Source organism: Danio rerio, chromosome 6 (genome assembly GCF_049306965.1).
Source record: "Danio rerio strain Tuebingen ecotype United States chromosome 6, GRCz12tu, whole genome shotgun sequence".
Classification (NCBI taxonomy): Eukaryota; Metazoa; Chordata; class Actinopteri; order Cypriniformes; family Danionidae; genus Danio; species Danio rerio.
The window spans coordinates 19,015,265-19,042,625 of record NC_133181.1 but is presented as its reverse complement, the minus strand read 5'-3'; the positions used below and the strand labels follow the sequence as shown (position 1 = coordinate 19,042,625).

Genomic DNA, 27,361 nt, shown 5'->3' with positions numbered 1-27,361 from the left:
CTCTCTTCATCTCTGCTAGGAAGAGCTGGAGATTAGTGGTTACAGGGGACTTCTTATCCCACAAGGCTGAGGCCCAATCCAGAGCCTTGCCCGTAAGGAGCGTAATTATATATGCCACCTTACTGCAGTCAGTAGGAAAACAACTAGGTTGTAGTTGAAAGATCAAAGTACATTGAGTAATGAATCCCCTGCAGTTCTCGAAACTGCCATCAAAGCGCTGGGGAGGGGGCAACTTGGGCTCAGGTGTTGACAAGGGAACAGACTGTGGCGTAATTACCTGGGCCATTGTAGTCTGAGAGTGAGGATTCAAGAGGCTAAGAATTTCGCATAAAGTCTGGTCATGCTGCTGAATAGCGGTGGCTTGTTCTGAAAGTGCCGCAAGAATGCGATCCACATTTGAGACTGGTGCAGCCTCCTCTGCTGGGCGGTTTTCCATGGTTCAGTCCTGCTGTGATGATCTGAGTGGGGATCGAACCCGGGTCTGCGGTGTGGTTAGCAGTAGCTCTTACTAGATGAGCTAAGTCAGCAACTGGTGGCCCAAGAGCAGAGGAGGAACAAAGTGAGTCCACAACTGATGAATTTCAAAAAAAAATAATATAGTCTTTACTGAGGTAAATTTGACAAAAAGGAGAGATAATATCTCTCTACAGCAGGGTTGAAAAGTACAACAAAAATAGGAAAGCCGAGCTTCCTGAAAATACATACAAAATAAAATAGACACGAGGGTCTCAAAACAATCAAACAGCAAAATAGCAAACAAGTCTTGAGAACAAGCAAAAAGTCTTGAGAACAACTTAACTGGAAACTGGACGAGGCAGCAAGAGGTTTAGTTCAGGACTGAACATAGAGCAGCATACAAAGCAGTCTTATATAGAGCAAAGAACAGGTGGTGGTGGTTACGCTGATTACAGGAGAGTTTAGAGGAACAAGAGTCATTACTGCCATCTAATGTTGAGGAGTATAGGGCAACATGTGCGCCCCCTGGTGGGTTGGAGGATGCGATAAAGTGCTGAGATATTACAAGCAATGGGCTAGACATAAAAATATGTCTACCTTTTTACTTTATCCTAAGTTTAAACTTCTAACTTATGACGCAGTTTCATTCAGGTAAGGTTTACTCAATCCAACATAAAAGTGTATGCCAACAAACTTTACAATCTAGTTAAACATATTATTTTATTAGGCTAAATTAGATAATGCTAAATCGTAAACAATAAATTTCTCTAGGGTAGCAAATGCACTCTGACAGAATATGCATCCCTTAAAGACTAAATGTTTAGTAGACAGTTGAGTATCATGATACATCAGACTTTGATATAGTTTTATAGGAGAATGTCAAGTAAAAAAATCTTACAGGCTATATAGGTTGATCAGTTTTCACTTGATGCAGGGGTGGATCTAAAGAAATTTTGATAGGGTTTGGTCACCTTCCTTCGGCTTATTCCCTGCTTTTATCAGGAGTCACCACAGTGGAATAATTCACCAAATACTCTACCATATGTTTTACACAGCAGATACCCTTCCTGCCGCAACCCAGCACTGAGAATACAACCCTCAGTGCAGGAAAACACCCGGAAACTCACCCATTCACACATTACACCCTGTTTAGTTGACCCAATAAAACCTATAAGCGCATTTCTTTGGACTTTAAAGAAAACCCATGCAAACACTGTGGGAACATGCAAACTTCTCCTGGCCTCCTGGTCTAGTTGGGACTCAAACAAGTGACCTTTGTGCTTCTAACCATTTACCTCTGTTTTGCCCTAATGATTACAGCTCCTGGTTGGCTGCTATCAAAGTACTAATGAAGCTCAACCCTGATTGGCTTCTGAAATCAGTTGAAGCTGGAATGGCTGTAAGCCGGACTTGTTGAATTGACTTGGGCACATAGACAGGCCGGAGTTTTAGGACAACGTGAGAGTTAGCTGTCCCAAATTTCAAGCATGATTCTATTTTTATGTCCATACAATGACGCACCCCTGCTGTAAATCGGTCGATGAAAATGGCTTATTTTAAGAAACTGACTTACCAGTGCTGGGGTGGCCATGCTTTTTCTTAGTGTGGTACTTGCCACTCCATGCCACCATGGTAGATCAACCCCTGACTTATTGTCCTTTGCATTCCATTTAATATTTAAAGGCACAGTTAAAAAAATTACATTTACTCATCATTTACTTACCCTCAAGTGGCTTTAAACCTTTATTAGTTTCTTTCTTCTGTTGAACACAAAATGTATTTTGAAGAAAGCTGAAAACTTGTAACTATAGGGGAATTACGTCTCACATGACGTCAAACAGGTTAAACCGTGCATACCAGTTTCAAAAAAAGACCAGTTGCAATAGCAAACATGTCGTCTTGTACGGTTGTATGCCAAGTTCGAAGTCCAAAAATAGAAAACTTAAATTTTACCGAACACCACAATGCTTTTTATGCCAACCACAGATGTCTTTGGCTAACAGCCATCATAAGAGCTGAATGGCTTGAGGACCTAATTAAAAATGCTCGACTCTGCAGTAGGGTTGGATGCCGAAACCCAGTGCGGAACCGGTATGCACCAGAATGAATCAGCATATGAATTTTGGTGCCTAATTCCGGTGCAACTAATGCTGCAACAAGAACGTAAAGCAGGTCGTACACAAGAAGCGCCGCTGGGTGACGTGCAGTGCCATGCATTTTAGAATTCCCAAGTCAGTGGCTGTCCGCGGCACCCAGCCACGACTCATGACAGTTCATATTTCTGCCGCGCCACAAAGCGACATCTGAATAGTTTCATTTTAATTAACATGCGAATGCGCACGTCTGTCATGTGCGCGGCGTGCCACGGCTCTGAGCGGCGCATCCACTGTGTGACGCCCTTAAGAAGCATCAAGGGGGTGCAACAAAGGCATACATAAGTACGCGTTGTGTCACAACATCTCTAAATGTTAAACTCTAAACAGCTTTGAAGGATACGGATATCGTCATCGATGTTAGGCGTTTGTTATTGTAGCTTAAGGCAAAGCCCACAGTATGGTGCATGCGGTCAGCAACTCACTTCATCAACACACGATCACGTTCATCAAATTTGCTTAAACTAAGCATTCTAAAGTATGGCAATATTTTACAAGCAAGGATTCTGACATGCCAACATGCAGCAGATGCTTTACAAAAGTTGCGTGTAAGGGGGGAAACACATCAAATTAATGAAATGTGAGGGCTCATGGAATCAACTTTAAGGTGAGGAATGTACTGTCTTTGACAGCTTGTGACTATATATCTGGCACTTTCAGTGAGTATGTTTACATGGACACCAATACTCTGATTTTAATAATGATTAAGACAATACTCTGATCAAGAGTCTATCATGTAAACAGTCATTTTTGATTACCTTAAAAAACCACAGACAAACTGCGAAGGAAACATTTATAGGCTGGTGACGCAATGACGTAATGGATCTATGTGCTATAACATGTAACTGTGAATCAGGAATGTAACACTTAAAAACCAACTAATGTAAACACCTGAATCATATTATTATCTTATTCAGATTAAGGCAAATCATTAGATCACTAATGTCCATGTAAAATAGTCACAAGCTCCAAACCTAGAAAAAAGGTGTTCCTTGATTTTGATGACAGTCTTTCCACAGGTTAGTAGTAAGGTAATGCAATGTTAATAGCACAATGCAAATCTTGCATTCATGCTAACAAACAAATGATCAAAATAAATATATTAGTGCAATTCAAATAAATAAAATATGAATCGATGTAAATTATTCAATTAGAATTATATATATATATATATATATATATATATATATATATATATATATATATATATATATATATATATATATATAATTTTGTGGCTAAAAAGTATCAGGTTCAGGCACAGGTTTAGCACCGGTATCGGAAAAAAACTTAAACGATGCCCAACCCTACTCTGCAAAATTCATTTTAAATCAGATAAGTTAACGCTAAGCTGTATCATACACATTACTCATTTTTGATTAGAGCAAAAACAGTTAAATATGCATAATTAAATGCGGACACTGCTTGGAATGAAATGTACGTTAAAATACGTAAAAATGTACGTTTACATACTCTGCCATACAGGTGCAGTTCACTGTCAAAATGCAGTTGTTTTGGTTGTTAATTATTACCCAGATCTTGTGCAGTTCCATCTTCTTTCCTTGTCTTCGCCTAGGCAGAACATTGGTTTGTAGCACTACACACAATTGAATCTCGTAATCATGGAACATTATTTCTTGCACATGACCTCACAGAACAAAATTGTAGGCATCTTAAGACTTGTAAGCCTTTATCTTTTCTTTTGTAAAGTCACTTCAATGAGAGTTTCAATGAGATAGTTGTTTATTTCGGGCTGGATGCTTGGCCATTTCGTCCTATCCATTGTGCATTGAGAAGGTGCTATCGCAAATGGACCTGTGAGACGAACGCCACTCACTTTAACATTAATTTTGCTGAATAACTGTGCTTATTACTGGGTGTCAAGCTGTTGTAATACGCTGAAAGCATTCGGTAAATATCATATGTAATATGTAACCAATTTAACTTATCTCTAAGACAACAATAAACTCTGTACCGCATTGGATGTCATTCTCTTGCTGTAAATGCTAGCGCTCCTGTTTTTTTCTGCAACCTTACTGCGCATGCATTTTGAATGTTTACGAACCGGTAATTTGTTTTCTAGCACATATCTCTATTTTGTGTTCAACAGATGAAAAAAAAGAGTAAAACAGGTTTAGAACAAGTAAATGATGACAGAATTGTGTGGGTTTTTTTTTTTTAAGTAACGGCATATGCTGGTTAAGTATGCTTTGACACATGACTGCTGGTTCTTGCTGGTCATTAAGTGGACCAGCAAAGAACCAGCACAGGACCATCAAGGAGCTAACACATGACCAGCAAAGAACCAACTTAATCCAGATCATGACCAGCAAGAACTAGCTTAGAACTAACAGGCAATTGTGAAAAGCTACCTTACCTTTTTTAAAAACAAGTGCATACTTTTTTGAACATAAGCCTCGTTGATGTACCATATGAAGATTTCTTTTTTATTTCCGTTTTAGGCCTACACCATTCAGGGACAGTATGCAATCCCACACCCAGACGTGAGTAAAATGTATTTTGCAATCCATTATCCCTCTGTAGCGTAGCATTCTTGTTAACCTTTGCTTTGTTGTGATCTGCTTTATTTGACTTAATTCAATTATACATCTATTTCTATGTTTTAAATATATGTGTCTCAGATTTCACAAAGCTTCCGTTTGGTAGTGTCCTTTTGTTAAAGTTTCTAATGTCCAAGCAGGACTCCTTTCTGTAATGAAAACTTCTTAGGTGTACTGATCCTCCTCCCTCCCCCCGCAGTTGACAAAGCTCCATCAGCTGGCTATGCAGCAAACCCCCTTTACCTCCCTCGGACAGACCACCCCCGCTTTCCCTGGTACGTACCCAACCCTCCCGATACACACCCTTCACTATATACCTGTAGGATTTTCATTCACTTTCTTGTCTTTCACTCTTCTCCCCCCTGGATGGGCAACGTGACAAATCTAAATTGACTTTTCATTACATTTTAGATAAGGCTGTAATTATAGTGTGGTATTTGCATTAGAATAATATTGTAACTTTTAGCTGCAAAGATCGTCTCTCACTGCAAAAAACAAACTGAGCATGTTGCATACTACACTGACAACTCATAAAAATCTACTTATTTAAAACTTTTCATGAGTGAATACAATAGTCTTTTGACTATATTATAAATACTTAACCTGCTAAGGTAGTAACACAGCAACTATAGAGTATGCTGTAGTGTTGTATATACTGTAATACACTTTATTATAGTTTGACTCAAAATTACTGCAGCTTTTATTATAACTACAATATTTTTTTCATTGGTATCCCAGCAATAAACTGCATCTACAAAACTTTATTAATAGGTTAAATCAGTTTGATCTCGTATTGACAAAACAATATTTGCCTTTGAGAGTTTGATTTGTTATGTCAGTTGCTGCTATGTCATTAAAAACCAAAGTGACATTTTAACATGTAAGTGGTAAACTTATGGCTCATATATAGATCCTCTTAAGATTCTGCATTTTGCCTGTAGCACTGCTAGTTCTTATGCCGCGCAAGAAAACACATTTTTATATTTTTTGGGTTAAAAATGTGTGGTATATTTCCTCCTTCGCAGCCCATAGCCCTTAATACGCACTTCAAAATTGACAGAGCACGCTGACTATGTTTGCATGCTAGTCAACATGAGTAAGGGGCAAAAATATAGACTGTGACTGCATCCGAAATCACATACTCTTGGAAACTTAAATAAAATATAGTATGGTAAGTGGTAAAAATTTATCTTAAGTAACAAACTGTAATATTCCAGCAAAACCCATAATTACAACTTTTAAATTGGTAATAATCTAAGAGCCACAGCTTGTACCATCTGAACCTTGTACAACTTTACGGCACCACATTAGTTTAGAAACTATGTTAAAGACTGTCTGACATCATAATCTGCTGTTTACTTTGCTAGCGAGCACATTGTTATTCTTCAGGTGAACAAATAATCTGCAATTTTATACACTGAAATAATGTTTTGGTGATCTTCAATCAAAGTCTGACCATCTGCTTTCATGATTGGAGGGATGGTTCTTCTCTGTTGAATTCAGTTTGACAGCTTCAGCTACAATACACCCCACATACAATAGTTTGCTACTAGAATTCAAGGCACAAAAAGAAAGCCCCACACCATACTGAATATGTAAAAAAACACTACAGCAGCTGAATCTGTTGTGCAACCATCCAACTTCTCTTGGTCCTAATTACCAATATATTGATGAAATTACATAATCACCTATCCCTAGCTAATCTGACTCTAATATGGCAGTGTGTTGGGAAAGCATTCCAGTTTCAAAAGGGAAAGATGCTGCGCATGCCAATTGATACCTTAATGGGGAGAAGTTGTGACCATATAAGCAAATTGGCTAACCCTACTCAAAAGAACGCAACATATGAAATGTGGTTAGCTAGTAGAGAAGAAACCGATCCACATGTAAAGGAGGACTCACCGTGACTGAATGACGGTTATGGGGTCACCTGAAAAAGGGAACACTCATAACAGGCACTGATCCCCAGAATGTAGGTTGACCAAGAGGGCACGCCACACAACTTAATGGGCCCACAAGATGGGTGTTGGGGCCATTGGAGGAACTCGTTTCACCAGGAACTAGGTTTCACCAGCAGGGAACTCAAACTAGCAGAGCAGTATAAGCTACCATAACTTCAGGTTAAGAACATGACAAAGCAATCTTTTTTTAGTAGTAGTAGTAGTAGTTTCCTCCTGACTGGCTGGTGTTAACTAGAAACCGGAAGGAAACATGCTCCATTCAGAGATTGTAGAATCTTGCTATAGCCCATAGCTCTACAGTTGTCTATTATAGGCGATGCATGCTAATGCCCAGGAGGATGCGACACACTCCTAGTCAAGTGTGCTCTCACCATCATTGGTATGATACGCAAGGGCAATGGCAATGGCATCCGCAATCAAGTGTCCCAACCTCTCCTTGGATTGGGTTCCCTTCTGCCGACTGCCAAAACAGACAAAGCTGTTCAGAGGATCTTATGCTCTGTGTGATCCACGTAAACACACAGTGTGCAAACCAAACACAAGGCAATGAAAGGATTGGGTATGCCTCCCACAGAACTAATGCTTGAAATCTCACAACCTGATCTTGAAATAGAGTGGTAGGAACATTGGGTACATAGACAAGCTGGAGTCTGGAGACAAAGTGAAAGCTGGACCAAAGTCCAGGCATGATTTGCTGACCAAAAATGCTTCCAGCTACTCTACCGTCTTGATTGAAACTAGCGCGATTACCTGAACTGTCTTTAAAGATACCAAACTTAAAGATACTGAGTGGCTCTGCAGTGCAGAGAGGACCATAGAGTGATTCCTAGAGGGCATGATTGGTCAACTTCCATTGCCGGTAGGTCAACTAAATTTACAGTGTCGTGTCTGTGGATCACACATTGAGGTTCCAGAGATCTGGACTAGGTGTCAGATGGTGCCCCATCCCTGAGAAAGAAGGTCCTTCCTCAGGGCAATCTGCCAAGGAGAGGCAGTTGTGTGGAGTGTGAGTTCTGGAAACCAGGTCTGGGTGGGACAGTGTGGCCCAATCGACAAGATCTGCTCCTTGTTCTCCCTGAACCCTTGCACAGGGTCTGTGTGAGAAGACTCACTAGGGAAACGCGTACTTGCCCAATAGACACGTCTGAAGCCAGCTGTGAGCCAGTGCATCTATGCTGAGTGGAGCCTCAGACAGAGAATTAAACAACTAGCAGTGGGCAGTCTCAGCTGAAGCAAACAGGTCAACCAAAGCTTCTCCAAAACACTCTCATATGAGCTGAAGTACTTCGGGGTGGAGTGGCCACTCTCTTAGGAGTGTGAGCTGTATGCTATTTATTGCTTCGTGCCCAGGAGCAGATGGCGAGTGAGCTGAGACATGCGACAAAAACGTAACTTTAATAACATAAAATTTAACATGAACCTGTTTGCATCTGACATGAAAAATAAGAACAAGGAGTAAAAAAATAAAATAAGTTAAATTTGAAGTGCCACTGGAAATTGATGGATTGCCACTTTTCACTGTAAAAATGCCATAACCTTTTTCACTTTGAAAACATGAACTGTATTTTATTGTAAATCATAGGAATATTCGATTAGGTCTATTACAGTTTTGTAACAGATTTGGACAGTTGCAATTTGCTTAATGTTGTGTTAAATGTTTCCCTGCATGTGTTCTGTTAATAGGTGTGGATGCCAGTTCACAGGCCAGTACTCATGAACTCACCATTCCAAATGATGTGAGTATAATTCTTTGTAAGCCAGTTTTTGGGGAAACTGTATCATAGATAGGGGTGTAACGATACACTCAAGTCCTGACGATGCACTGAGGCCTTATGAAGCAAAGGAATCTCCCTCTGTGCAACAAAGTGAACATTATTTACAAATGTATCATCTGTAATATCTCTGTGGTAAACAAACGTGTGATTTCACGGCCATGAAACAGCATTATCAGCGTAATACAGGAAAACAGAATTGACCTTTTTGGGTGAAATATACCTTATACAATAAGCCGAGTACTGCAAAAAAAACAAGTTCAGTATTGCAAGTCCTATCGTTTACACAAGCGATGCACATCGGCATTTATATTTCACAGTTTCACATTATGATGTATCGTTATACCCCTAATCAAAGAAGAATGTAAAGAACACGCCTTGAACTCATTTTAATCTGTCTACTTTATATTTTCAGCTAATAGGCTGTATAATTGGACGTCAGGGCACCAAAATTAATGAAATCCGTCAGATGTCTGGGGCTCAGATCAAAATTGCTAATGCCATGGAGGGGTCATCAGACCGCCAGATCACCATTACTGGAACACCTGCCAACATCAGCCTGGCACAGTATCTTATAAATGCCAGGTGAGATTCAAAGCAAGTAACAGAATAAATGCTAAACACAGATGTGTGTAAATTCTAAATTAAAGTGTATTTTTACATATTTATTTAAAAACATTCTGTAATCAAACATAAAGGAATGCAAAGGTTTAATGAAATTTAATTTAATACATTTCATTCATTTTTAAAGCCAAAGCTCAGTTTTCAATGATCATTACTAAACCAATGTTTCTATCTTGTCTTCAAAATAATTCTATACTAATTTTTATTCAGGAAAATTATTATTATTATTATTATTATTATTATTATTATTATTAGTAGTAGTAGTAGTAGTAGTAGTAGTAGTAGTAGTAGTAGTAGTAGTAGTAGAAAATAACAGTAATAGCAGCAGCAGAATTTTTCTTAGTAGTGTTGTTGAATTTGGTATTGGTCAGTATTGCCAGGATTGCAGTTTTCCTGCATAATTGGGTTATTTTGAAAATTCAGTTGGAGGGGAAAAAATCTGAAGTTGCAGTTTGTGCTTTTTGGGAGATACTTTTATAATGTGCAAAATGAAAACTCTTTTCATAATGGATATTGATCCAGGAAAGCATACCTGGCAACCCAAAAACCAGTATAAGTGAGTAAAAGAATACAGCTATCATTGAGCTGTCTTTTCTTAGACCTGGAAACGCTGGACATGGTCCTTGTGTATTTTTTGAGAAGTAAAAAAAAAATTAACAACATTTAACTGATAAAACATGGTAAAGTTTATCTAAAAATGAAAATTGTCTCCTGTGGAACACAAAAGAATATATTGTGAAGAAGAAAAGCATACACAAGCAAAACTAAATTAATATGCTCTTGACAATAAATTGAAGCCTTTTGAAAATAAATGGTTGGTGTGTAAGAAATGTAACAGTGTTTAAATTCACAGATCTGACACTGTTTGTTTACAGTAGAGAGTGTGTTGTATCATTTGTCAATATGATTGCCTATAAAAAAAGAATTGTAAACAAACTCATCTAAACTAATCCATGTAACAAACGAGGTAATAATTTTAGGACAATGTCAGGTTTCTTACAAAGACCGATTGTTTTGCTTCATAACACCTCAATGTACCATCAGAAGCCATGGCTATTCAATTCAATTCAAGTCATCTTTATTTCTATACACTTTTACGATGTAGATTGTGTCAAAGCAGTTTAACATTAAGTTAAGTAATATTAAGTTCATTAGGTTCTAGTAACATTCCTAATAATATTGTGTGTGTTTTTTTTTTATTTAAGTATTTATAATTAACACTCTTAATAGTATTTTGAAATTTTTCTTCGTGGTTATGTTTTGAATTTAAACAAGAGACAAACCAGGAGGATTTTTCTGGTATCTTCAAAGCAGAATCCTTTAATAAGAACTCGCCGTTGCTGTGGCATTCATCAAGAATATCTCTCAACTACTGCAGCTAACACTCAGTTAAATATACAAGTTAGTGAGCAGTGCTTATCAGTAGAAACAGAAACCGCCATTACAGATTAAAAAAATCTTTAAAAAAACAGAGTACAAAAATCTTGTTTGGGCTTTGCCTGAAAATATCACATGGCCATTTGTCAGACAAAAGACTAGAGATAGAGGATAGAAGGATGATAGAAGGAAAGAGTAGAGGATGACACGGGAGTGAATTTTCACTCCTGTCCCGTTCCCACTCCCACAGAAAGAAATCTTGTCCCGTCCCACTCCCAGACCAAAGTTTAAAAAATGATCCTGTCCCATCCCGCTCTTGGTAAAATTGACTCCCATTCCCATCCCACTCCTGTATAAACTGACTCCTGCTCCTGTACCGCTCTCTATATTTTTTTTCTTCTTTTGGCCTTTGATTAATACATCGAATTTGATTTGATCTGCTCCTCATCCTGTTTAAGACCAGCTTCTGAGTCCCTGTTTCTAGATTTTCTGGAGATCAGTTACAGTGAATGAAAGAGTAGTTCACACCATGTCTACAATAGTTTAATGAGCCCAAACAGCACATAAAGCTGCATTTAACTCATTTATTGAAAACTGTTTTAATTAAGAAGAGCTTCTACTATTACAGGCAGCAGCTCTTTCACTAATTTTGTTGAAATTGGGTCCAACATGCATTTAGCTGGTTTAGAACCATTTATCATTTTATCTAGCTCTTCCTTCCTGTTTTATATGGCGTTGCAGAAAGTTTAGCACCTTTATTTTCTGTCTGAAGGCTTTTATTTTATCACTCCAAAAAAACTCACTATTAATTTGCGGTGGGAAATTCCAAAGTTCCAAAGATGACCGATTATTTGTTAATTTAGCAATGGTGTTAAATAAAAATCTAGATCCCCCAGATCTGGCAGATTTTTGAGCTCTCCTATAGCTGTGGGAAGCACTGAATCTTATAGTTACGACATTTTCATTTTGTTAAAAATGTTCCCCATAAAAATGGTGGGGGATGGGATTAAAACTGACATTACATTACTAAGATCAGAGGAGTGTAATAATTGAGTGTTTAAAATGGCTTTTCTTGACTGTGAACACTCTTATTTGTCAGTCACTGATCATTATGCTCTACATGCTTAACTGTGTTTTTTCTACTGTGCAGGTTCAGAGATGTGGCAGCCATGTGGACGGACCCTTCAACCATGACCACCTCCTGAAGTCACATTATGCTCTATTTATCGAAGATGTTCTGCTCTCTCTTTGAACTATTTGGGCCTCATCAATTCTCTTGATCTGGGATATAGTCTGAAGATTGTTTCTCAGGATTACTGAATCGCATTTACTGTAATTCACCCGATTAAAATCATTCATTCCATCACAAAACAAACCAATCTCTGTGCATATACTGTATTTATTATTGTCTGCATTGAAATTATTCTAATAAGCATTATTTAGGCAGTTTTGGAATCGTGTCTGTGTTCAAGAATATGATGCATCGTCTTCTTAATTAAATCTAGTTTAGAGTATTAGCACAGAAACTTAGCATGCTGAATGTCTAGCGGTTATTACTCTTATTTATTTCAAAGTAATTGTTTTATTCATATTATACAGTATATTCAAATGTATTTAAGTTATCATACATGTAATGTGAGCAATAAATTGTATGAAATTATGCTTCATTTAAATTTGTAAGTGGCGAAACGGGCAGTCATAAATGTTGTGATTTTGAGAAAATAAAATCTCATTTTAATTACGCTGTAAAAAGCAATTAGTTGACTATAAAAAGGTAAGTTAAGTCAACTTAATGGTTCCTCATATTTTTAAGGGAAGATCCCTTCATTAAAGTAACTAATCGCTTTTTATAGGAAACAAAATGATGTTTTACATTTGAAGGTGACATTTATTCTTGATTTATTCTTCGTAACACAGTTTGTTTCATTCAGCGCATGATATTCTTTGGTCTGAAAATAGTTATTGATTACAAACCAGATGATAGTCAGTGTTTAATGATTTATTTCAGCCTTCAGAAGGGCCTGATTGTTTAATCTTTGACATTTTTACTTGGCTCAACTTCATTAATGTTGACTGTGCTTCAAGTAATTGTAATAGTTCATAAAGCAATGTACTTTGTTTACATCTTTGTTTATTACTGTGATGTGCTGCATTGACTTGGATCTGAAAGTGTGACGGTGTCACATTCGTCCAGACATACTTAAGAAAGATTCATTTAATCATTTAAGAACTGAACCTTTAGAGCAACGCAACTGTGATTAAAGTAAAGCAGCAAGTAACAGAAGCTGATTTGAATGTAATGTTGTGACTTTTTAACAGGTCATTTGCTGTTAAGCTTGTCAAATGTTCACCCAGTTAAAACAAACAGCTTACAGCGTCAATAAATATATTTAAGTTCTTTTTTTTTTTTCCAAACTTGGTTTTAATAGATAGTGACTACATTGTGAGTTCTATTGTATCTCTGCTGTATTTGCTTAATGTTACAGTTCTCTGTTCAGAATGTTTATTATTTATATCACAGAAATGGGATTCATTCAAACGTATTGTATTATGTATGGATTTCAGTGTTGACTGCTGTATGATTTTATGTGATTAATAATATGACATAAAATCTCTTTTTTTCATTGCGATCTCATTTTCACATCATTGCAAGGATACTTATGAAGGTAAAAAATGAATATGTATTTGCTTCTGTCATTTCTATTTCTAAAGACAGTTAATTGTGCTCCAGTGACTTATAAATGTATAATCATGTCTATATTCTGAGTCTGAAATAATGTTATTCTGAATGTCTTAACACCCTTGGCAGTCTTTATCCAGTATAACATCATATAACAGGTTATGTCACCATATACAAAATAGATCATGCGTTTTGCAAATATAATCATTTATTTAAGGTCTAAGAAAACAAGAACTGACTACAATCTTTAAGTTATGATTGCTGCTGAATGACGCATTGTATGACTTCATTTCATGATTTTTCTTTCAATAAAGTCTCTTGGTCTCACGTAGGTTTTGTTTGTTTTCTGTGCCAGTGATTTATACTTGAATATGTTTACGAGGTGGGTTGTTAGCCCAACGATCAACCCTCACCCTAGAGGACCAGGACATACACACGTACAGACAATTTAGCTTACCCAATTCACCTATAGCGCATGTCCTTGGACTTGTGGGGGAAACTGGAGCACCTGGAGGAAACCAAAGTGAACAAGGGGAGAACATGCAAACTCCACACAGAAATGCCAACTGGCCCAGCCAGGACTCGAACCAGCGATCTTCTTACTGTGAGGCGACAATGCTAACGATGGAGTCACTGTGTTGCCCCAGCGTGTATATCAATTAAGAAAAATGTATATCAGCATTTAAATATCTACTGACTAATTTAACTTTTCTCTTTCGTCAGATGGGTTCAGGTAGTGCCTCTGTCCTGCTGCTCTTCAGGAGAATTCAGCATCACAAAAAAAATGGCCACCTTGTGTTATACAACATATATTGACTAATCAGCACGGTTGTCAAGGCAGAATCTCAAGCACAACCAATCATTTTAAATGACATGGTGAATCATTTAAAGAATTTTAAATTTTAAGTTCAGAGAACTTACAATATGAATTAAAAGTTTGTTGCCACCTAATGAGTAAGTTAAGCACACCTTTGATGCCAAAACTTGGTATTTTAAATAATATCAAGTTATATTGATAATGACTACAGCAGGGTTTACAGTGCATAATCAGGGCGGATTAAATCAATAAGCTAACTAAGCAGTCGCTTAGGGCCCCAAGGAAGTCTGGAGGCAGACAATAAATACTAATAATGTCATTTCCTGTCATATTTTGCAGGATAAGGCTCTAACAAATACATTTTACCTTAATTAGTATGTGTGCAATTGTGTCCCCCCACCCCCAATCATGGATCAGTCCAGCAGTCAAATCAGATGAAAATTTAGTTTTAGAAAACAAATAGTTTGTTCATTATTTTTAGTTGTGAACTCATTTTAAGCAAACAAATCTTTTAAAATGTAGAGATTGTGTTCAGATAAAAATATAGAAAGCAAGACAGAGTGATATAAGATAAAGACAGCTAAATAAATAAGCAAATATGAAAAGTGCTTATTACTGAAGGACTTCTGGGTCTCAAGACTCAAATTGCTCAGGGCCCCCTAATCACTAAATCCGGCCCTGCTCATAACAAACAATCATCATGATCACGGTACAAAGTGTAGAGTAAACAATGTTATTAACACTATGAGCTGTATTTGTTAAAATAAATGTTAAATTATTGTGTGTTTCATTAGACAAACTGTTGAGATGATGAAAAACACGCAGTCTTATACGTTTTAGTTAAATTGTGATTCTCTGTGCTGAACATTGCCCCCCTGTGTTGTCTATGATCACTTACTGAGGAGAGACGTGACCCTGCACCACAAAAGCACTTTTTTACTTCTTTTAGTTTGAGCACATGCTTTTTAAAATGATTGAGCTGTTGAAACTTTGACCTACACATGAAAAAAACATATTGTTTATTTAAAATTATTTTTTAAATTATAATTGTATTCTAACCTGAAACTGAAGATCGTCCTAAAAAGAGATTTATTGCACTATATTGGGATAATTTGCAATTTGATATGCACAAAAGAAGAAAAACACAGTAGCGTTTACTTTAAATTCTCTTAAGAAGTTTATTATTTGTATTTTTTCCAACTTGAAATAGAAGACTATATCTAAAAACTATTCAGCACGCTTCAATGTTGAAATTTTGTAGTTCAATGTCCACAAAAACACAATATTGTTCATTTCAAATTCGCATAGAAACTTTTCTTTTTTACCTAAAATTGAAGATCATTCAAAATAAAAAACATTTGTTAAATATCAGCATGCGTGTATGGACATTTACTGAGTTTATTATCGACAGAGTTTGTGTTTAAGTAAAACAATTCGGCTAGTTTAGATTTTTATGTTTTAAATTCAGAAATCAAATATTGCAAATAAAGTTTTGGTCTAGTTAGTTCAGCACACTACAGACAGAAAGATCATGTCTGACTGAACAGAGTCTCCTAATTCCTCCAGTGTCTGTGTTCATTCATCAATTTTCCTTCAGCTTAGTCCCTTTATTCATCAGGGGTCGCCACAGGGGAATGAACCGCCAAAATATCCAGCATATGTTTTACACAGTGAACCTTGCTGTGAGGTTACAGTGCAAACCACTGAGTCACCGTGCTGCCCTAGGTTTAAACATTTACATTTTAGTGAAACCAGTAAAGAAAAAAAAACTGCTGTAATTGCGTATAAAATAACTTTATTGTTCATGATTTATTTAACATCTGTCCCCGTTTTTCTCTAAGTGGTCTAGAAACTGTACATTTGTCTACTGTAGACTAGCTTGTGTGTGTGTGTGTGTGTGTGTGTGTGTGTGTGTGTGTGTGTGTGTGTGTGTGTGTGTGTGTGTGTGTGTGTGTGTGTAAGTGTGTGTGTCTTCAGCTCGTACAGCTTCACACACAGGCTCACAGATGCAGCAGAGGAAGCTCAGGATCAGGATCTGTTCTCCTCAGTTCCTCTGCCCCTCCTGCTCTCCTTCTACAAATCATTGACAGCGTTTATCTACACTGAACCTGACAATGCAACCCAAGCCATGACTGCTGGATTCAGATAAGTGTAATGTCACTGGCCACCTGTGCAGTGCAACCAGGGATGGCTCTCAATGTCAGCTAAACTGGGTCGATCAGCCGGTGCTGCACTGAGACACCAGCGAATCAGCTGACGGCACTCTGTTACACACAACACCGTCTTCAGAAACACGCAACAACACACTTCTGCTCGCTCACTAGGCTATCTCTAAATGTGTCTGAATCTCTTACCTGTTGACAAGCTCCTAGGGAAGGTCAGTCTGCTTCTGGACGTGACCCTCTGTGCGCCTCTGAATGGGAAACGGTCACACAGGATGTTGTAGAGCGTCACTCCTACTGACCAGACTGTAGCTGGAGTCGCATGGTAGCGATGTCTACGAAACCACTCAGGAGGAGCGTATGCAGGAGTGCCTGAGAGACATAAGAAGACCACAAACATCTGCTCAACATGCTCCAGTACAGACAAATTCCCTTTAGTGGATCAGCAGAAGTTCACAAACATCAACAGAACGTTTCCTTCTGTAACTCAAACTCACCTGCAAAGTATTTGTAGGCCGATCGCTTCAGCAGATCTCCACAGCCGAAGTCCAGCAGCTTGATGTCCTGGGACTCTGTGGAGATCAGGAGGTTTTCTGGTTTGACGTCCCGGTGCAGGACGCCGCGGCTCTCGCAGTGTTTAAGGGCCGCAATCAGCTGCACCAGCACTTTCTTTGCAAGACGCTCATCCAGACAGCCGTTCTCCTCACAGAAGCTCTGGAGATCTTGGCAAGGATCCGGTCGCTCCAGGATCAGGATGTAGCGCCTGGGACGGTCAAACCAGTCCAGCAGCTGCAGGACACTGGGGCAGGCAGGAGCTGATGTGACACGGGTCATCAATGCCACCTCCAGCGGCAGCCGACCCTGACCATCCTGCAGGACAAACCCTCCATTATATCCAGAACTCAATCAAACACAGCAAACACAACAGATTCACATCAAAACATACAACTTTCAGTCGCTCGGGGGTCCGGTCCTTCGACACAAACTTGATGGCCACCTGCAGACAGGAAAAGCAGAGTAAATCACACCTGCCTGATTGTGACACATGACATTTACTGACAGCAACATTTCTAAAGCATGTCTGAACAAAGGAGGGAAGAAAATCTCTTACTGGCAGTCCATCAGACCTGCGCATCCCAGCAAACACAGAGCCGAATCCACCTCGTCCCAGCAACGGGCCCTTCAGGTACAAGTCTGCAACACAGAACAGCACAAGAAATGAGGAAAAGAGAGAAAGAGAAAACATGCTGCGGTCTCATCAATGACAAATCATTTCCTAACTGAGCCATAAGATCTAGAAGATGAGCTGTGCTGACCTCTGCGAGAGCGTTTGGCTGGTCTGCTGGACGAGGTGGACAGTGTTTGCTGGCTGCTGCTCTGCCTTTTCCTCTTGCTGTTCCTCTGGTCTGTGGATGCAGAACCAGCCAAATGTGAAGGCAGAGGAGCCAAAAAACCAGGAAGCTCAGTGGTGCCGTCCCGTGTATCTTCTGTGCATCAAAACATTTTTAATGAATCTTTTTTGTTAACTTCTGTAATCCTTTTCATATTAGTCAAACATCATACAGCATCATGCAGTGATATACAATGACAAACAAATGAAAGATTAAAAACACTCACCTCCTCTTTCTTCACCCATGTGGGACATGGACAATCTCCTCCAACCTGCAATAAAACAGACAAAAACAGACAAATATGAAAATAAATGTAAAACAAAGTAAAGAAGAAGAAGAAGAAGGAATGAAAAAAGAGCAACAAAAATGTGTTTAAAAAAATAATCAGAAAAATAACTAAAATAAAGATGATTAGAGAAATTGTGCTCTTTAAAATAAGTCTTTCTCAGAAATCCTCCAACAGCTTCAGAAATCTCAGGAATCGCACAGAAATGCTCTGCAAAGTCGCCTCGTCTCTCAACCAAAAGATTGCGATGGGTTTGATTGTTTTTATATGCGGTCAGAATTCATACCACAACACGCGTTGCTATAGCAACTAATAATGGCGTGACCTTGCGTGCCTGAGATATTTTTTTTTATTTTCATGAATACAATTCATGCAGTTATTCGATGTCCTAAATCTTAATTATTAATAATAATTAATTAAAAGCTCTTGTTATAAAATTAAATAACTATCATTTTAATAGGCCTATCAGCTTTGAGTAAAACTTGATAGCGTCACCACCGACATTAGCAGCAGAGAAATCTTTAACGAAAATCACACAGAAATTCAAGAATAAAGTTTTTAATAAACATTACCAAACAAACGAGCTCTTCTATAAATGTAACTTACTATAATGAAGAAGTGGACAAAGATGAAATTGTTCTCCATTCGGGAGATCTACAGGAATCATAAACTGTTTTCAGAAAAATTATTGTATTATTTTCTGAGGAACACATTTCTAGGAGTTTATTTACGCTAAATTTCATGTTATTGCCGAATCACGCTGAAGCAGGGCATTACGAAAGGTCATGTGACTGACGTCCCTGACGTCACTCCTTGCGTAGTAAATGTATGGCCAACGCACAATTTAGGTATATTAATGAATTATATTTTTAAATGAAATAAATTGTATAATAAACAACAATAATATTAAATTAAATAAGGCTTTTAGTATTTCATTCCATTTAATTTCGATAGCTCAATCAGTGTATGGTGATGACGCAGTATTGATGAAAGCTGATTGGCCAATTGAAAATTACCCCGGAAATTAAATTTTTATACATTTTTAATTTAATAACAAGAGCTTTTAATTAGAACTAATCGGATTTATACCCCTTTTTGGCTATTTGTATTTTACAATTTTAGTTGCTATAGCAACGCGTGTTATGATATGAATTCTGACTGCATATAAAAAACAATCAAACCTATCGCAATCTGTTGGTTGAGAGACGAGGCGACTTTGCAGACCATTTCTGTGCGATTCCTGAGATTTCTCAAGCTTTTGGAGGAGAAAAAGACTTATTTTAAAGAGCACAATTTCTCTAATCATCTTTATTTTAGTTATTTTTCTGATTATTTTTTTTACACTACCAGCAGGTCAATTAAATGCACTAGCGTTCTCTACTTTGCTGGACTTATTCTTTTGCAGTGGAAGTCAACTAAACCACCAACACATACTAAATGGGTAGAAAATGTCATGGCGTATCTAAAGCTTGAAAAACTCAAATATAACATCCAGGACTCAAATAATAGATTCTTCAAACTTTGAAGACCCTTCCTGTCATATTTTGAGAACAGATTTAACCCAAATACTGAAATGTAAGCCCCCCAACCCCCCCAACTTTATTTATTTTTTTATTTATTTATTTATTTACTTATTTATTTTTATTTATGTATTTTTTCGTACCTTTTACCTTTTTCTTTTTAATTAATATTATTTCACCTTGTATTTGTTTTCTTTTTTTATGTACCTTGTTCTTGTATATGTTTAAGTTGCTCTGTTAAAAGTTTAATAATAAGATTTTTCTACTAAATATGGCAATAAATAAATGCAGTAGGGCTGGATGGTATGATGTATATATCATTATCGTGTACTGAAAAAGAGTTTTCTATTCTGTTTATACCTCAATGTAGGTGTAGTTAGCTCACGTCTAGCATGCGTGAGGCTGAGAAAGACTCTCTGGCAGTGTTGTCAATTCCTTTATATTAGGGCTGCTCGATATTGGAAAAATCTGACATTGCAATTTTTTAGTTTTGCTGCGATATACATTGCGATAGGAATATAATTTAACCAGATGATTTGAATAGCTATATTTGGAAAGATTTTATTAATTTAGCTCGACTTGGATGATCAAGACTTTTTCTATGCAGTTCATCTGCATAAATTATAACAAATTACAAGCAATAATAAATAAATAAACAGTGCTTTATGCTTTTCTGGGGAGTGGAACAGTATTCAAGTACAGAAACGAAACAATCAAATGTAAAATAACATGGTGATCATTGGATAAATAATGTCAAATTTAATAATATCTTTATCTTTTAATCACTATTAAAATTAATCCTGCATTGTGACTATTGCAAATACGCACATTGCGATATCGATGCTCAAACAATATATTGTTCATCACTACTTTATATTTTCAACAAAAAGGATCACAAAGTTTTATTTATACAAATTTTTATACAAGAAATGTAATATTTGTATTTTAAAGGGGAAAACAACTGTTTATTTCCTTAAAGTGTTTACATGTTTATAATTTCATTTTTGAGTTATTTACTTGGGATATATTTTATATTTGTCATAAGATGTTACTTGAGAAATGTTTATAATAATATAATTAAAGTTTGTCCATAAAACTGTGAAATGTGAGATACAGTGGAATTTGTTGTTCATCTGAAGTCATGTGTTATTTACAAAATACACCAGAGATGTTAATGTCTGTTAACTTTACCAGGTAATGATCATCATTTTTGTCATGAAGACTCCTGCTCCGCACCAGAGCCAATGCCTTCCACTGATTGACCAATGGTTCCTGTTCCTGGTTTACCTGTCGCTGGTCAGAAAGAGCAGGATCTGAGGGATTGTCTCAACATCCATCAGTCCACTCTCAGCGGGATTAGAAACACTTGGGTCAGTTTATTTATTTAATTTACTTGGCGCAGTTGGAATTTGGATGTCTCCTAAGGACATTAAAGCCACGATGACAAGTGTGTGTGGCAAGAAGACTTACACCTAGTTATCATTAGCTGTGTTTCCATCCAAAGAGATTTATCCACAAAACTGGAATATTGCATAAGAGATTTATGAATAAAGCACTGTTTCCATCTAAGAGAACAAAACTGGTCACTTCCTGATAAACCGGCACCAAATATAAAAAAGAAAAAGGGAATTTGCTGTGGTAGGAGAAGACACTGTGGTCCTTTCTCTTATATAATAAATGACTTGCGCCTGGAGATAATAATACTGAACCAGTCTAAGGATGAACTTTGGCTGAATGATTTTAGAATGACCAAAACAACATTTCAGATGCTCTACATTGTGGTCGGTCCACTTGTTTGCCTAATGCTGTACCATCACTCCTAGTTATCTCATAATCTGTTAAAACAAAATCACATGACTTTCTTTGATGCGCATGACCTTAGTTGTCTAACAATGGTTTTGGGAAACGCACCCCTGGTTAGGTTTTTTTTTGGATTAATGTATGGATGATAGATTAATGAATGAATGGCTGGTCAGATGGTAAATACAGTAGATGTCCTTCCAAGAGGAAGGGGGTGGAGGTGGGCATAGATAGTTGGAAAGATGTCTTCTTTGTGGCAGCTATTTAAATTGTAGTTAATGAACACACAACAGACAGAAAAGGAGACTGACCAGGGGTGTCGCTAGACCCCATATACGGAGGCACGTGCTCCAGTAAAGGGGGCAATGCAGTAAATAAAGCAACAATTTAATCGAGAACAAACTGATGCATGTGTGCAGAAAACCATTCTTGTGTGCCTCACACACCGCTGCTTCTACTTCTGCTGTGAATCCCGGTTGTTTAACATGCACACTGAAAAAAATACATGCCACTCATAAAACCAGAATAACAGCCTTTAATGCAGTGGTGTCTGCGCTCAGTAAGTTTTGCAAGTCTGCAAAACTACTGTTTAAGTAATATGAGGATGATCATATTTTGACTATACGAGGCTTTTTTTGTATGAAGCACAAAGGAGAGATGATGAATGAGTCAAGAAAGTTAGACTTAATAACATTATTTCTCCACCATCAGAGTCAGGTCTCAGACAACAGATAATTCTATACATTTTTGTTTTGTGTTTCTCAGAATTCTCATAATTTAAAATTCATGCAAAAGTTTTTTAAGAAAATGTAAAATCGGCAAAGAGGTAGAACTGCTTGAACAGACTGAAAAATGGAGTTAGTTTCCAAAGAAATGTAGTAAGATTAATTATAGACCTGATATCTTTCTCTTTGGCAGATTTGTACGGAGCATGTGGAAGAACAGGGAAACACACCTCAATAATCACAAGTCTATCGTGATAAATTAGGTACAGCCTTACATTTTTAAGTTGAATCAAATGTACTTCATCAAACATTTGAATTTGTATATTTACATTTTCACAGAGTGATAGTCGGGTATTTTCTTTAGATAGGATGGATGGACGGACGGACGAATAGATAGTATTGAACAAGCAGGTAGAGCTCTGTTGATGTTTTCTTTGTCTTTTACAGAGTGGAGTGGAGAATCTAGGGAGTCACATCTCTGCAATGGTTAGAAACTGCAGGTCAGGAATCACCTATCACCGAAAGATGTTCAAGAGGAAGGGGGTGGTGGTGGGCTTGAGCTGGGCTCAGATTATAGGAGTTTTAAAAACCTAACCGATAATGAAATCTGGTTGCTGTGAACACATGAGGAGAATTTTTGGCTAATTTTTTAGCCCACCTCAAATCTTAAATGTGTGCAAAGTACAAAATATGAAAACTGTGCCACAGAACACAAGATATAATTATTTTTATAGGCTATTGAACTCATTCTATCCTCATCACAGAAAAATAAATAAATAAATGTATAAAAACACAGTTTAGATTTTTTCAGTGGCTTTGGTGCATTTCTCCCAACACTTTTTACATTTGCACAAGTTAATGCATTTCTCAAAACAATTAGCACAAACTGCTAAACCTAGATGATAACCTGAAAAAGTGAGTCACTTACTCAAAATGGATAGCTCATTCCTCAAAAGCAAGTATTGATGTCAATGAGAGTGTCAGTGTCATCAAGAGGAAAAGTCCTGGCAAGTGTTTATAAAAAGATAGTCAAATGGCTTTGTCATGTTTTCATTATGACAGTTTGCTCTATTTTTTTTCAATGTAATAAAGTTCGATTTTGGTGACACTTTCTGAAAATGCTCAAGACAGCACTATATACTATTTGCTCAGCCATTTGAAAACTACAGTAAAGTTAGACATCACTGCATTTAGTGAGGAATCTGATTACAAGACACTGAATATGTATGTTTCACATTTTTACTGCAGATGCTCTTTGCAATTCTAATTTATTCACAGCATTGTGCAAAAGAATAAATATACTCTTATTTACATCAAACATAAACTCCCTTTGGGCAGAGCTGTGCACAACTGTAAACAATATGTGCTGTGCACAACTTTCAAACATTAAGTACATATTGCAACTGAACCTACAACATACACAGGTCTGTAAATCATTCATGAAATTGTTCAATTTAGAAGACATTTTCTGGAAAATAAAGATGTAAAAAAAATTTATAAAATTTGCTTGTCAGATTTCGACAACTAGTTCAACATTTTTGTATGTAATGACTCAAGTAATGAAATGAGGACTATTAGTTTTTAAATGGAATGACTTTTCAGTATTCACAAGTTTAGTTTATTTTGACTGACATGACATAAGCGAATGATAATTTTATAAACAGCAGAGAGTTGTATGAAAGCAATTGATACATGTCCAAAAGTATTCGCAATTTGTTGGAAGGAATGAGAAACTGCTACTATGATGTGCACAAATGACTAATTGTTTTGAGAAATGCATTAACTGTTGTGCAAATGTAAATAGTGTTGTGAGAAATGCAACAAAGCCACTGAGAAAAACTGTAATATGTTGAATCATTTTGGGTTTTGGAGATAACTGACAACGTTCTAGTGCCCGGCTACACGTGTCATCAATATCTGCACACCGCTATAAGAATAATGTTAAATCTGGCTAATAATAAAGGATAATTCAAGCTTATTAAAAAAAAAGGATATTGTAATGAAGTTTACGGCCCTTTGGCTGCCGGGAAGAAGGAGGCGGAGAACCGACGCAGGTTTAAAATATTTATTAATCACAATGACGGCAGCTCCTCACGGAGACTGCCATCTAAACCAAAACAAACGGACGGCAGCTCCTCACTGAGACTGCCGTCAAACTGAAAGCAAAAGTAAAACAATATGCCCGGGCCCGGTCCTCTCTCGCCTTCCTCTGCCATCGGTCCTCCTTTTATGATCCAGAGCTCCTTCCGTGGGATCCGAGGCAGGTGTGCACCGCAGGTGTATCCACTTACGCGGTGGCCTCACCCCGTTCCCACGGCTCTCGGCCACACCCCCTCGCCACAGATATATTTATTTATTTATTGAAAGCAACATGATTCTCTCCAGCTCATGGCTTTGTTAATACTGAATAGGTTTGAACTGCTGTGATTAGCCCGATTTGAAATCCTGGATTTCAATCATGTCTGCTATGATCAGGGAGGCTGCAATTTGTGTTCAAGATGGCGAGGTGCAAGATTCTATCTTTAAACGGCTCACATTACCAGATAATCTGCACTGAGAATTGGAACCGATAAAAGTCCTCGACAAGATTTCATCTCCGATTCTCAGGAGGTCAAAATAAATTGGATTAAAACTTCTGTAGTCTGAGCTCAGCTTTAGATAGATAGATGTATTCTCTGCGGCAGGCGTTTCTTTTTCAGGTAGTGGACACACAACAGACAGAAGAAGGAAACTCACAAGAGCATCAGTGGAGATTTGTCTAAGGAACGCTGGAGAACATTTAGTGCACTGCAGGAGTTCAGCAAGCATGTAGAGCTCTGTTAGTCATGTCTTTGTCTTTTACAGTCTGGAGTGCAGCTTGTGGAGAAATATAGGAATCACACACCTCAGCAATGACTGGACACTGATGGTCAGGAGTATCCTTTAAAAACAGGTGGATAGGTGCATGGCATGGATGTCCTTCCAAGAAGAAGAGGGTAGTGGTAGACATGGATTGTTAGCTAGATGTCTTCTCTGTGGCTGTTATTTATTGTAGGTAATGGACATACAGCAGGGAGAAGAGAGAGACTCACAAGAGCATCAGTGGAGATTTTTTTTTAAATTGCCGGAGAACCGCATGTGCATTGCAGGAGCTCAGCCATCAGTTAGGGCTCTGTTGGTGCTGTCTTAGTCTTTTGCAGACTGGAGTGAAGCAGAAAGAAGAGAGTCACAAGGGAACAGAGGAGATATGTCTGAAGAGCACTGGAGAAAACTTTGTTTATTGCTGGAGATCAGCAGCATGTAGAGTTTTGTTAGTCTTGTTTTTGTCTTGTATGTCAGATTTCACTGGGGCATGTGGAGAAACGGGACTCACACCTCAGCAATGACTAGAAACTGATGGTCTGGTTAGTCATTTTACTGAATAGATAGGTGGATAAATGAATGAAAAATAGATGTCCTTCCAAGAGGAAGGGGGTGGTGGTGGGCATAGATTGTTAGATGTCTTCTCTGTGGCAGTTATTTAAATTGTACACTGTTAACCCTTGCTGTAGATTATGCGGTAAATAACTCTAAAATAGCCAGTGTTCTGCTGTAATGAAAGGAAACAGTATTTTACTGTAAAACCAGCAGGATTTGTATGAAATTAGATCATGCAAAGAACTAATGACTGTAATTTACTTTATGTAGCCATTACAGGAAGGAACTGTGGTAATAAATGGTAAATTACTGTTCATCTACTCTGATGCTTTATGTGGCTATTTATAGAAAGTGGCATTTATTTTAAGACAGAAAACAATGGTTTAGGCATTAACACACGCATACACTGGCTGTCCGTCTTATTCTAAACACAAATGTGTTGTCCTTTAAGGGAGCCACAGGTGTTTGATTTGTTTACTTCTGAGTGTGCTCTATTCTCTGTCTGTCAGTTCAGATGCAGAGTCTGATGTGTTTTAAGCTCTAAATAAGAATCTACAATGAGTGTAAAGGAGTAAATGTGTTCAAATATTTTGAGGGTTTCTAAAATAATGTCTGTGTGTTAAATCCAATTGTTGTTATCCTGAACTGTGCACTTGAAAGCTACATCGTTAGCTAGTTAGCATCTCCTCACACTTCTTACATGACTTACATTGAAGTATATGTATTAATTGGACAACTCATCTTTATTGGTTTTGCCATAATGTTCAGATGCAAACAGTGTAATGTGCCTTTCTGGAACTAAGCAGATTTTATACCCATTAAAATCCTTCAATTTGAATCTCCTCAGTTAGATAACGTGCACAGAAATCCTCACAGGGAATCATAACAGATGATCTATACTGTACAGCCATCCACACACAGACCTCCACTGTCAGGTTGTGAATTTGTTAATGTGTTACTTGTTACTTGGAAAAGTCATATTATTTCATAACTTGTGTTACTTGTAATGCGTTACCCCCAACACTGTAACCATCGATGTCAAACTCAGTTCCTGGAGTTCCCCCCCTACTTCAACACACAAGTCCTACTGTATATACACTGCATGTGTTGTTCAATATTGAACCTTTTTGTTTGATTGTAAATAGAAAATGTCTTCATACCTGCTGATTTGTTTAATTTTGTCAGACATTTTCTGTTGTATGTTTGTTTGCTGCCAAAACAATAAAATATATTTGTCTGAAGAATTGATTATGCTTTTTATTTTTCATAACAGTTCAGAAAACTGATTAATTTGAGTTAAACTACAATAACTACTGTATATATGATTTACCATTAATGTGTGTGCAGTAGCGATTATGCTGTGAGTACAGAACTACAGTACAGTAATTAACTGTAAGCAGTTTCCAGTTTCCGCTACTGCTCTGTTACACTGACTAACACTGTTGCCAGTATTCCACTGTAAAAAAAAGTCAAACCTGGTAAGATCTAATACATTTATTACAGTATTTATTATTTGTTAACATTAGTTAATGTAAATAAAGTTTTATTGTTAATTCATGTGAACTCACAGGACATTAACTAATATTAACAATTTAATTTAATATTACATTAATAATAAAACAGCCCAGACCTGGCAATGGTCATGCAAGCAGACTAGCTTTTCTCACACTGAAGCATATA

At 37.4% G+C, this 27,361-nt stretch overlaps 2 protein-coding genes and 1 long non-coding RNA gene across 17 annotated transcripts in view; 2 read left to right on the top strand and 1 right to left on the bottom strand.

Moving 5' to 3' along the window:
- zgc:162999 overlaps positions 1–13,913 on the top strand; it is a 42,038-nt gene extending 28,125 nt beyond the window's left edge. For 4 of the 13 annotated variants that reach the window (XR_012407146.1, XR_012407149.1, XR_012407147.1 and 1 more), the window contains 4 exons: positions 5,072–5,113; positions 8,815–8,867; positions 9,319–9,488; positions 12,055–13,913. Coding sequence is in view for 6 of the 13 variants with exons in the window: in XM_073952415.1 (XP_073808516.1) it covers positions 5,072–5,113; positions 5,370–5,445; positions 8,815–8,867; positions 9,319–9,488; positions 12,055–12,109 (396 nt within the window). In the remaining 7 variants the exon portion in view is untranslated. 13 annotated transcript variants of the gene reach the window in all.
- LOC137495843 (serine/threonine-protein kinase pim-3-like) overlaps positions 1–19,331 on the bottom strand; it is a 44,717-nt gene extending 25,386 nt beyond the window's left edge. Inside the window, exons 1-9 of one of the 3 annotated variants that reach the window (XM_073954020.1) lie at positions 18,847–19,331; positions 18,181–18,225; positions 17,880–18,050; positions 17,675–17,757; positions 17,510–17,560; positions 17,061–17,433; positions 16,756–16,935; positions 16,570–16,665; positions 16,182–16,474 (exon numbers count right to left, since the gene is read on the bottom strand). In XM_073954020.1, coding sequence (XP_073810121.1) covers positions 16,446–16,474; positions 16,570–16,665; positions 16,756–16,935; positions 17,061–17,433; positions 17,510–17,560; positions 17,675–17,757; positions 17,880–18,050; positions 18,181–18,225; positions 18,847–18,907 — 1,089 coding nt within the window. In that variant the 5' untranslated portion in view covers positions 18,908–19,331 and the 3' untranslated portion in view covers positions 16,182–16,445. Of the gene's footprint in view, positions 1–16,177; positions 16,475–16,569; positions 16,666–16,755; positions 16,936–17,060; positions 17,434–17,509; positions 17,561–17,674; positions 17,758–17,879; positions 18,051–18,180; positions 18,477–18,846 lie in introns of those variants that run through there. The other 2 variants (XM_073954022.1, XM_073954021.1) reach the window with 2 other exon arrangements.
- A 631-nt stretch (positions 19,332–19,962) lies between these two features.
- Positions 19,963–22,911, top strand: LOC141386247 (uncharacterized). Its single transcript, XR_012407907.1, has 3 exons — positions 19,963–21,130; positions 22,479–22,548; positions 22,733–22,911. It is a non-coding gene; the product is annotated as an uncharacterized lncRNA (long non-coding RNA).
- The last annotated feature ends 4,450 nt before the right edge of the window (positions 22,912–27,361 follow it).